Source organism: Mobula birostris, chromosome 12 (genome assembly GCF_030028105.1).
Source record: "Mobula birostris isolate sMobBir1 chromosome 12, sMobBir1.hap1, whole genome shotgun sequence".
Taxonomy (NCBI): Eukaryota; Metazoa; Chordata; class Chondrichthyes; order Myliobatiformes; family Myliobatidae; genus Mobula; species Mobula birostris.
Window position 1 is genome coordinate 41,219,152 of NC_092381.1, and position 12,571 is coordinate 41,231,722.

Consider the following 12,571-nt stretch of genomic DNA (forward strand, 5'->3'; position numbering starts at 1 on the left):
TCTAGAGGTAGGTGGGTATCACAGCCTTAATATCATGAAAGCATCTAGTTGCTTGCGTCATGGGTAAAATATTAATTGGGATCAGAGAAAAAAAAATCTATAGCGGCTGGAGCCTAACTCATCACAATGGCTGTTGTTGGAGATCAGTCGCAGAAGTTCTTTAGGGTCAAGTGTTTGCAGTTATTTTCTCAATTGACTTCCCTTGAAAAGGGTCAGAATAAACTAAATTGGTTCATGAGTTTAACAGAACCAATTATGCATTTTGTATGTTTCAAATCAACTTAACTTGTCCTCTAGAAGACTATTTGTTCCATTGGGCCCAAGCTGCCTCCTGTGCGCATTATCTATTAGTCTCAGTGTTCCTCCTTTTATTTCTGCAGTTTATTCTATCTCACACATGCCCATCAACTCCCTTTTGATTCTCCTTGCCACTAAGCTCCATTAAGGAGAAATTTTCAGGAGCCAGTTTATCTCCCTGTGCATCTTTGGCACGTGTCAGGAAACCCAGTGCCAGGGGAATCCTACACTGAGAGTGGGCTCTGCACAGACGCTGCCTGAAGTTAGGAGTCAATGGAGCACTGAAGTGGCGACAACTGTAGTGCTGTCATATTACTTAGTTTGGAAACTGGTTGAAAAACACTCCGCCAGTAATTCAGACTAAAACTGCACAAGTCTTAGATGTTTGGAAAAAGAATTAACAGTTTTTGAAAAATTAGCCACTCTGTAAAAGATTGTATCACAGTAGAGAAGGCACAAAATATATATATCTGAAATGCGTTCATCTTTGTATTGTTGCATTATAGGATATTGGTTAATACCTTGGTGGATTTGGTTAGACCAGGAGACTTTAACCAGGCTATGATGGAGCTGGGAGCAACTGTCTGCACTCCCAAAGCTCCCCTTTGTGCAGAGTGCCCTGTTCAGACCTACTGTAGAGCTTACCAACAGGTAAGTCTTGAGTATGTGATAAAGATGGTTGGTTTGACAGTGGTAGATAAGCAGCATGTGAAGAACTATTACATATAATCAGCTGGTTGACAACTGTAGGCACTTATAAGCATGAGTGTTAATATCAACTCAATACAGCTGAAGAATCCCTGCGTAATTCAAATGTTGATGCTGCCACCATATCCTTCAACCAGTTTCTCATCTAGCTTTACCCAGCCCCATCTAACAGTGTTTCTTCATCTCAACTGCAGCTGACTTTTATCTCTGTCAGGCTTGATATTTCCTTCTGGATCAGCCTGCCCTTTCTAATATTCCCACATTCTGAAATAATTCCTGCCAATGCCGTACATAACCTTCAAAACTTGCTAAATCTCACAGCAGACCCAGCTTCCTATCCTTGATACAACTTGCCTTCTTGATACATCCATCTTCCACTTTATTTTGGGTTCTTAAAAACTGCAAATGATATAATTATCCAAGTGGCTAAGCTAAGTGTTAATAGTTTCTCAGTCTGATGTGTTGTGTCGATGAATTGCTGAGAGTGGGATTCAGTATTCGTACAGTTGACGGACATTGGAGTTTACCTCTACAAAGCAGCAACCCTGAATTAAAATTATTCCTGGACAAAAAAGTTGAAAATCTGTCCATTTCCTAGCTTTGACCTTTAGGTTTGCACAGGTTAGTGATCCATGTGAAAACAAAATTTTAAAACTCTAAGCTGCTTAAAATCCTCAGGGAAACTATTGTTTTCTAAAAGTGTACAACGAGGTAGGCAGGGAGAGATGGAAAATAATTAATAGTGAATAGGAAATGCCATGGACTGCTGCAGCGTAGTTACCACTAGGTTGTAATTTCCTGCATTACAAAGTTCAGAAGTAGTAAAATAGTTGTAAAATGCTGAAAGATGTCCTAAATCTGAGAAAGCTGGTCAGTAAAGGGAAGTTGAGGGTGCATTAGGTCTCCTTATCATTGGCATATGTGCCCTTTTCAGGTTATAAAGGAACAGGAAATGGTCTCAAAGAAACTGCCAGGTATCACTGCTTCAAAGACGTCCTCCACCCCAGACATTGAAGAGTGTGGTAAGAATTATCAGTAATTAGTCCAGAAATGATGTATAGTTTATTAGATTGACAATGTATTGGGGATTGTGGGAGATGAGGTTATTGCATTTCATAAATATTTTATCACCTCCACAAATATTGTAGACATAAGAAGTGTTTGTTTTGTCCTCTGATTGAAATTTCAAATATTCTTTTTCTCTACTTGGAGGAAAATCCTGTGGGTTTTTTATTCAGACACAGATCAAAAATGCAACAGTTGGAGAATTGTAAAGAAATTATCCTTGCAGATCCCTCCATGTTGTTCTGTGGGAGTGAAAGCATTGGCACACAATCTTCACAACTCTGGGGGCAAGGATGGCAGGAATTGTTTGAATTAAACACTTTCTGAGGCAGCTTTCTGTTGCTTGGTCCAAGCCCTGGCAATGTGGTTGACTTTGACCCATCCTCCCACCCCTCAGTCCTACAAGTTTGTGTCAGAGGACATTAGTGTCCAATACTGCTGCAAAACAGGGCTTTTGTGAATATCAGATAAAGTAAGATGAGCGTTTCTGCCTAACGTTGCAGGTGGTGGAGGAAACTGCCCTCTATGTTTGCCTGACAAAGAACCCTGGGACAGCGATCTTGGAGTTATGAATTATCCAAGGAAACCTACAAAAAAGCCTCCACGAATAGAGCGCACACTGACCTGTGTGGTGACACGGAAGAGGGATAACAAAGATGCAGAGGAGTATTTCCTTGTTCAGAGACCCAGCACTGGTATCTATCGTCAACTGAAAATTATTCGGCAAGCTGGGGACTGGGAAAGGAGGAGAGAGAAATTATTTGTCTATAATTCATCCCCAGTCAGTTACACAAGATGTTCTATATGTTAGTGTGTTTATACTGGTACACTGCTTCTAAAATACAGTTCCAGTGGGACTGTTATTTAAAGCTATTGTCTGGTGTTGCATTTCAAAGCAATGATATTTGTCCACCTCTCCTGAGCATTCTAACAGTTGTATAACAGACAGAAATTGCTTATGCACCCTGTTTCTGGGATCAGTGCCCTTTCCAGTTGTGGGAAAATATCTGAGAGTCTGTTGGAGCTCTGGAAGAAATATTCACCAATGTTGCAATGTAACTAGATGAACGCTAGTAAATATTTAGCTAAGAGAATAGCTCATCAGATAAAACTTTCCAGAATAGGAAGCTTACATTTATCAGAAAACAGCAAATTTGTGGCTTCACTCCAGGGTACTTGGAGGCACAAGATAAAATAGGTCGAAGTCAAGCATGGTTTTCTGAAGGGGAAGTCTTGCCCGACAAATATGCTGGAATTCTTTGAAGAAACAACAGGCAGGACAAAGAAGAGTCAGTGGATGTTGTTTACTGGATTTTCAGAAGATCTTTGACAAGGTACCGCACATGAGGCTACTAAACAATATGAGAGCCTGTGGTATTACAGGAAATACTAGTGTGCACAGGTGATTGGCTGTCTCACATGAGGCCAAGAGTGGGAATAAAGGAGGCCTTTTCTGGTTGGCTGCTGTTGACTAGTGGTGTTCTGCAGGGGTCAGTGTTGGGTGTGCTACAATGTTAATGATCTGGATGACAGAATTGATAGTTTCGTGAACAATACAGGGATAGTTGGAGGGGCAGGTAGTGTTGAGGAAACAGGAAGGAGTTGGGCAGATTAGGAGAATGGGCAAAGAAGTAGCAGATGTTATGCAGTGGGAAATGCAGTCTGCTCATGTCCTTTGGTAAAAGGAATAAAGGTATATACTGTTTTCTTACTAGGGAGCAAATTGAGAAATTGGAGGAGCAAAGGGCGTCGGGAGTCCTGAAAGTTAACTTGCAGGTTGAGTCAGTAGCAAGGAAGGCAAATGCAATGTTAGTATTCATTTTGAGAGGATTAGAATATAAAAGCAAGGATGTAATGCTGAAACATTTTAAAGCATTGTTTAAACTATGCTTGGTGTATTGTGTGCAGTTTTGGGCCCTATATATAAGAAAGGAGGTCTAGAAGAGCTGTACGAGAATAATCCCAGGAATGAAGGGGTTAACTTTAAGGAGTGCTGTGGACCTGTACTCGCTGGAGTTCAGAAGAACGAGGGGGGAATCTCATTGAAACATACCAAATATTGAAGGGCTTGGAAAGAGTGGATGTGGAGAGGATGTTTCCATTATGAGGGGGAGTCTTGGATCAGAGGCTACAGCCTCAGAATAGAAGGGTATCCCTTTAGAACAGAGGCGAGGAGGAATTTCTTTAGCCAGACGGTGGTGAATCTGTAGAATTCATTGCCACAGGTGACTGGAGGCCAAGTCATTGGATATATTTAAAGCAGATTGATAGGTTCTTGATTAATAAGGGCACCAGTGGTTACAAGGAGAAAGCAAGAGAATAGGGTTGAGAGAGGAAACTAATCAACCACGCTGGACTGGAGAGCAGACTTGATGGGTCGAATGGCCTAATTCTGCTCCTATGTCTTGAGGTCTTAATGGGTTGTCTTAAATGAGTCATTGAAATTTTACAAGGTGTTGGGGTATTTTCCAGAATAACTGTAACCCAGTTTTCCTTTTCTTTGTCATTCCCAAGAAACTGGTGATTCATTCAGTGTCGTAACCTTTTGATTGTCAGGACTCTTGGCTGGAATGTGGGACTTCCCTAGTGTTCTATTGGACACTGAAGTGAAAGAAAAGAAGCTGAAGCAAATGATTTCTGATCGGCTCACAGAATTAACAGGAAATCTCGTTACAAGTACACATGTGCAGTACGTTGGGGAGGTGAGCTGTTTAATGTGATTGAATTGTGTAAGGACAACAGGGTAGCACTTTGGTAGTGTAATGCCATTACAGCACCAGCAACCCGGGTTCAATTCTGCCACTGTATGTTTTACCCGTGACCACGTGGGCTTCGTCGGATGTTCTTGTTTCCTCCCACATTCCAACGGTGTACAGGATGGTAGGACACATTGGTGTGATTGGGTGGGCAGCACTGACTCATTGGGCCTAAAGAGCCTTTAACTGTGCTTTAACTTTAAATAAAATTAAGTAAAAGTATAACACCATTGCCTTAACTGTGTTCTAGTAATATGAAGTAGCCAATGTTCACTCTTTTAAATCAGGATTTTCTTTTTTTTTATATAGGTAGTACACATCTTTTCTCATATTCATCAAACCTATCTTGTGTACAGTAATTTATTTCATGACACGACTGGTGATACTGTGAAGCAAGAGGACCTGGAGCAACCTTCTTGCCGTTGGGTTACTGAGGCTGAATTTTTTCAATCAGCTGTTCCTACTTCCATGAAGAAGGTGAATATTCTGGTCGTTTAGATACAAAGTCACTAAACTGAAGCAGGAGGTACTGGGTTTTATGGTGTTGTACAGTTTTAGACTCCAGGCTAATGGTTTGAGCAGCTAAGTTCAAATTGAGTGACATTAGTCTTCACCATCATGATACAATGCTTGTGTCAAATTAACTGCTTGGTTTAAATATATTGTTCTTTGAAAGAGTTGTTGCAGATTCCATGAGGTTAAAGCTTCCTTTCGCATTATAGAATCAGTGGAAGGGTGATTATTGAAACCAAGCAAGGTGGCGAGGAGAGAAAATTGAATATGGGGACAAACAAGGCTGTGTGGTCTTTCTTAATTTGTGCTCAGAATTGTTTTAAGTTGGGCACTCTAGTTATATATATGTGCTTAAGGTTTTTGCACAGTACTGTAAATCTGAGAGGACGGACTGGAGGCCCATTGTTAGCTCTCCTGAATGGTATAAGAGTGGGGTCCAATTTTTACTCAGTATATTGGCATACCTGAGGGGAGAAGTGAGCTATTTGTACAATTATGGCCTTGGCCCAGCACAGTGGAGCACCACTGACACAATGTATTTCTTGTCATGAAATGATTTACATTTTTGCATTGGAACTTGGAATTCACTGTATTAACTCTTTTCAAAATATTTACAGGTCTTTCGTTTGTTTAAACACTCAAGTGTGATGGAGAAGGTAGGTGATGCAATTATATTGGCATTTGCTCTCTACTCTTTTGATATAAGCTTTAGACAGGCAGATTTGCCTGTCCGTCATGGTTTATTATTTAAGTCAGTTGCTATGGCTTCAAAAGGTTTTATTCTGATTGTCTGGGTTTGTCATACGATAATCTGAATTATCCAATTCAGGAATATTTGTGGTTCACTGTCTGGTTTGTGGCACAGTACATAACCTGGAGAGAAGGAATATTATTCTGATCTGCAGCTTCTGTGTGGATATTGAATGAATACTGGATTTGACATCTATTTAGCCAAATGTCCAACTGTTCCTGGTAGACTTACACACACATAATGGCCACTCAGCTTTTCATCAGCAGCTGATTTAGCTAAAAGAGCAAAAAAAAAGATGAGCTACTGGAGGAGACGAGTGGCTGAGGCAGCATCTGCAGAGGAAATAGACAGCTAACATTTTTGGTTGAGACTGTTCATCTGGATGGAGAGTCAGGGGGTGATGAAAGGAGGAGTAGGGTGGGGAAGAGCTGGGAAGTGATCAGTGGATCCAGGTGAGGAAGGATTGACAGGCAAATAGAATCAGGTGTGGACATAGCAGTAAAGGCCAGGAGGTGATAGGTGGAGCAGTAAAGGGAAGCAGTTTATAAAATCTGATTAGAAAGGAAGGTGACCATAGAAAACTATAGAAAAACTACTGCACAGAAACAGGCCTTTTGGCCCTTCTTGGCTGTGCCGAACCACTTTCTGCCTAGTCCCACTGACCTGCACACGGACCATATCCCTCCATACACCTCCCATCCATGTATCTGTCCAATTTATTCTTAAATGTTGAAAAAGAACCCGCATTTACCACCTCATCTGTCAGCTCATTCCATACTCCCACCACTCTCTGTGTGAAGAAGCCCCCCACTAAGGTTCCCTTTAAACTTTTCCCCTCTCACTCTTAATCCATGTCCTCTGGTTTTTTTTCTCCCCTTGCCTCAGTGGAAAAAGCCTGCTTGCATTCACTCTATCTATACCCATCATAATTTTATATACCTATATCAAATCTCCCCTCATTCTTCTACGCTCCAGGGAATAAAGTCCTAACCTATTCAACCTTTCTCTGTAACTGAGTTTCCCAAGTCCTGGCAACATCCTTGTAAACCTTCTCTGCACTCTTTCAACCTTATTTATATCCTTCCTGTAATTTGGTGACCAAAACTGAACACAATACTCCAGATTCGGCCTCACCAATGCCTTATACAACCTCATCATAACATTCCAGCTCTTATACTCAATACTTTGATTAATAAAGGTCAATGTACCAAAAGCTCTCTTTATGACCCTATCTACCTGTGACACCACTTTTAGGGAATTTTGTATCTGTATTCCCAGATCCCTCTATTCTACTGCACTCCTCAGTGCCTTACCATTAACCCTGTATGTTCTACCTTGGTTTGTCCTTCCAACGTGCAATACCTCACACTTGTCTGTATTAAACTCCATCTGCCATTTTTCAGCCCATTTTTCCAGATGGTCCAAGTCCCTCTGCAGGCTCTGAAAACCTTCCTCACTGTCTACTACACCTCCAATCTTTGTATCATCAGCAAATTTGCTGATCCAATTTACCATATTATCATCCAGATCATTGATATAGATGACAAATAACAATGGACCTAGCACTGATCCCTGTGGCACTCCACTAGTCACAGGCCTCCACTGGGAGAAGCAATTCTCTACTACCACTCTTTGGCTTCTTCCATTGAGCCAATGTCTAATCCAATTTACCACCTCTCCATGTATACCTAGCGACTGAATTTTCCTAACTAACCTCCCATGCGGGACCTTGTCAAAGGCCTTACTGAAGTCCATGTAGACAATATCCACTGCTTTTCCTTCATCCACTTTCCTGGTAACCTCCTCGAAAAACTCCAATAGATTGGTCCAACATGACCTACCACGCACAGAGCCATGTTGACTCTCCCTAATAAGTCCCTGTCTATCCAAATGCTTGTAGATTCTGTCTCTTAGTACTCCCTCCAATAACGTACCTACTACCGACGTTAAACTTACTGGCCTATAATTTGCCGGATTACTTTTCGATCCTTTTTTAAACAACGGAACAACATGAACCACTCTCCAATCCTCTGGCACCTCACCTGTAGACAGCGACATTTTAAATATTTCAGCCAGGGCCCTGCAATTTCAACACTAGTCTCCTTCAAGGTCCGAGGGAACACCCTGTCAGGTCCTGGGGATTTATCCACTTTAATTTTCCTCAAGACAGCAAATAAGAGGGGTATGGTAGGAAGGTGGGAACAGTGTGGGTTGGGGTCACAGTCATGAAAGGAGGGGAGAAATGAGTAGGTAAAGGGCAGGTGGAGTAGGTGGGGAAGGAGAAAGACAGCGGGTGGGGGGCTTAGTGGATTGGATGGGTGTTTAGAAAGAAGGGTGTGTGGGAAAATGTGGGTAGATCAGAAGGAGAGAGAAGTGGACAGAAGGGGAGTGAGTTACCTGAAATTGAAGAATTCAGTGTTTGGCCATCGGGTTGTAGACTACTGTGGCAAAATATGAGATGCTGTCATTCCGGTTTGCATTTGGCCTCAGACTGGCAGTGGAGGAGAAATTAATATGAGTCCTAGATGGCCTTTGCTACTCTCCATCTATCAACCAACTGCTCCTCACCTGGATCTGCCTGTCACTGGCTAGCTCTTCCCCCTGCCCCCCACCTCTTTAAACTGCCTATCACCCTATGCTCTTTGCTCTTCCTCTCCAGGTAAGAGGGCTTGGCCCCAAATGCCAACTGACCACTTCGCTCTATAGTTGCTGCCTGACCAGCTGAGCTCCTTCAGCAGTTTTTTTGCTCTAGATTCCAGCACACTCAGTCTCTTGTATCTCCATCTAATTTAGAATGTCCACCTCCAGTCAAATGTAATGTACAACTTGCACCTTAATCTCTCTGCAGGGTGGCAAGTGTGGCATGGAAAATCTTGGAAAGGAACGAAATGGAAGGAAACACAGAGCACCAAGAGACTTGAGTGGACGACAGCTCTCAATGGATAATTTTTTACGTCCTGCTCCAATTAAGCCATTATAGTTGGCTTGATGTCAGATAATCATTCACCTTTCACTTTTTGACATCTACAGATAATTCAGATCAAGGCCAAACATTTGTTTCATCGCTAAGGATTTGGATTTGTTAAAGTCAATGTTTTGATCATATACCTTCACTGCCTTGTAAAATTCGCAACTAGTTTATGCCCATTGGAGTACATCTGCTCATGGAGAACAAATGCCAAAGTTTTACATAATTTCTGTCGTTTTTATAAATTGTTTTCATTTTATACTGCATTTCAAAAAGATTTTTTAACAGAAATTCGTAAAGGTAAGAATTTGTGTAATCATTGATCATGTCTCAGACAACTTAATAACTTAATTCTTCATTAATATATAACCTACAGTCACTATTTCACTCATTCTGTTGACTTTTGTACTGATATTTTCCATTTGTCTCAGCTTAAAGGTAGTTAGGTGTGTGTAAAATCACCAGGTGGTTTGAACAAGGCACTGTGTCCCCCTCTACAACTTACCATGATCGGAGTAGAACTGTTAATAAGAATTGTGAAATAAAGACCATATCCTTCCCATTCACTTTGTAGGAAGGCAGGCTTGATCACGGGCTGAATTATTTCCATCCAAATCTATATATAGTAACTTGTGATCGACTAATGGCTGCCTTCTGAGAAAATGGCCAGGTTCTTGTAGTAAGTCACCTTCTACCCTGTCAGTTCTTGGATACTGGATAACTTGGTAAAAAGAAATAAAAATAGTTATCCAAATCTGGCAATATATTTTAAGATGGTATTCATTTAGCTTATAATTTTCCTTTTATGTTTTGATCAAACAGAAAATGTATTTTCATAGAGGCTTTTAATAAATTCAATTTTTTGTGAATCCAATAAATCTATAGTGTCAATGGGAGCTCCTACCATCATATGTTGTGCTATTAGGGCAAGATAAAAGTAATGTTTAGAGAATTTTTATACTAATATTGATTTTGGAGATTTCAGCTCTGTGTTTATAAAAGCCTGTGTAACCTCAAGTGCATATGTAGACTGCAATTTGTTACTGGTTGTACTGTGTAGTGCCATCTTGCTTTAATTATTGCTTCTCGTAAGATGTCAATCATTGTTTCTGAGAGAAATTAAGTACCGTTACTTGAGTGTGGAACATCTTTTTACCTGTTTTACCTGATGACAAACATTTTGTATCTTTTTTAATGATTAACAGTTTTCTAAATAAATGCTCTGAAGTAGATTTTTAAAATTTGCAGTCTGAAGCCTATTAATTATTGGGCAGGATGCACAGTAGGAAACAAGAAAGAAAGTGGATTTTATATTTAAATAATACCTCATTGCCATCTTAAAATTCATAGTTTTGAGAAAGGAGGAGCCAAACTATTAGATGTCTTTTAGTTTAGTGGTTCTTTTGGGATTTGAACCAAATTCCAACTTACTCTTCAAATAATAGAGCATAGAATATTGCCTTTCTGTCCGCAAAGTCTGTGCCAAGCATAATGAAACCAATCTAAGTAGGCTCATTAGATGCTCTGAAGTTGCCTTGCTATTCCATGAGACCCTGTGTACCAAGTCCACTTTCTTGTCTAGCCACCATGTTCCCTTTTATCATCTGTTTTGTGTTTAAGAAGGCATATGGTGTATTGGCCTTCATCAGCTGTGGGACTGAGTTCAAGAGCCAAGAGGTAAAGTTGTAGCTGTATAGGACCCTGGTCAGACCCCACTTGGAGTACTGTGCTCAATTCTGGTCACCTCACTACAGGAAGGATGTAGAAACCCTAGAAAGGGTGCAAGGGGAGATTTACAAGGATGTTGTCTGGATTGGGAAGCATGCCTTATGAGAACTTGGCCTTTTCTCCTTGGAGCGATGGAGGATGAGAGGTGACCTGATAGAGGTATACAAGATAATGAGAGGCATTGATCATGTGGATAGTCAGAGGCTTTTCCCCAGGGCTGAAATGGCTAGCACGAGAGGGCATAGTTTTAAGGTGCTTGCAAGTAGGTACAGAGGAGATGTCAGGGGTAAGTTTTTTTTCGCAGAGAGTGGTGAGTGCGTGGAATGGGCTGCTGGCGGTGGTGGTGGAAGCGGAAATGATAGGGTCTTTTAAAAGACTCCAGGATGGCTACATGGAGCTTAGAAAAGTAGAGGGCTGTGGGTAAAGCCTAGGTAGTTCTAAGGTAGGGACATGTTCGGCACAGCTTTGTGGGCTGTAGGGCCTGTATTGTGCTGTAGGTTTTCTATGTTTCAATCAAAATCAGTGAAGAGCACTTCATCTTCCAGCCAGGCAGATATCAGCCTTCCAGTCTTAATATTTTCAAATAATGGCACTTCCTCTCTCCACAACTGTTTGATTCAGACTCATTTCACTACACTTGTTTATTGTTGTCTCTTCATCCGATATATCACTTCAGTGGACCTTTTATAGATTTTCTTTTTGTTCTACCTTTGTTTTACCCTTTCCATTTTCACCACTAGTTATTATTTGCTAATTTCTAACTTTTCAGTTCTGATAGAGGGTTATTGCCATAAATAATTAACACCCATTCCTCCTTCTCAGATGCTGCTTGACCTGTCAAAAAATTTTGTTACTTTCTATTTTTATTCATATTGCAGCATTGGCAGTAATTTTCCTTTGTACAGAAGTTGGTCTCGTGATAGAAGCTGTAGGAACTTCATGCACAGGTTGGAATCAGTTTGCAAAACTCAGCCTAGTCAATTGGCTTGTATTAATATATCTGTAAACTGGAAGAAATCTTGGATAAGTTTTGCAATAGGCAGAGTTCTGTGTGGTTTAGTATTTTTCACGGTACAGAGAATGGTAAGAATACTCTGCGAAATATTAAATTCAGTTTCAATATTTTGCAATGCCACCAATGTTTAGTGGGACTGTATTAATTAAATTCTGTTTTTTTTTAAACTGACAGCATTGTATATAATCTCTTAAGTATTTTAGGGAAACCAAAGTGATATAAACCAATAAATAAATTACTTCTATTTGGTAAAAGTAGGTATTTGTTTCACTCAGCTAAATCATTGATATAGAAAGTGAATAATTGGGATGAGGCATTTTTTGTGTTGAGGGATTTTAATCCATAACTTTATGCCTCAGTTTTGATTTGATTCTGACATATTTTCACTGGTTAAGCATTATATTCTGTACTACTTTATCATATGTGAATAAAATGTTTTGATAAAACTCCTTGGTGACAGCTTCTTGAGATGCAATTCTCTGCACTTGCACTAGATGGTACTGTTATATAACAATCTTTATGCAACGCTTATGGAGAGTTTCCAAGTTATGAAATAAATGGATGCGTGTTGTGACCTGGAAACCAGTGAAGTTCACCACATGACTGAAGATGATCTAAGCTGAGAACTCTGCAGTTTGGTTAGATTAAAGACTTTGCTGTGGGAGGCATTCGGGACAATAATTATTGTGAAATTGTGGTTAACTGTTTTGTTCTTTCCACTTTGTTCCACCAAGTAAAACAAATACATGACAGATTTCTGAAAAATGTTC

At 40.4% G+C, this 12,571-nt stretch overlaps 1 protein-coding gene across 2 annotated transcripts in view; it reads left to right on the plus strand.

Moving 5' to 3' along the window:
• The window catches only part of LOC140205865 (adenine DNA glycosylase-like), a 50,008-nt gene extending 37,855 nt beyond the window's left edge, over positions 1–12,153 (plus strand). For both annotated transcript variants that reach the window (XM_072273667.1, XM_072273668.1), the window contains exons 10-16: positions 804–948; positions 1,940–2,027; positions 2,574–2,765; positions 4,627–4,772; positions 5,136–5,303; positions 5,957–5,995; positions 8,939–12,153. In XM_072273667.1, the coding sequence (XP_072129768.1) occupies positions 804–948; positions 1,940–2,027; positions 2,574–2,765; positions 4,627–4,772; positions 5,136–5,303; positions 5,957–5,995; positions 8,939–9,070 (910 nt within the window). In that variant the 3' untranslated portion in view covers positions 9,071–12,153. The remainder of the gene's footprint in view (positions 1–803; positions 949–1,939; positions 2,028–2,573; positions 2,766–4,626; positions 4,773–5,135; positions 5,304–5,956; positions 5,996–8,938) is intronic.
• Positions 12,154–12,571: the final 418 nt, after the last annotated feature.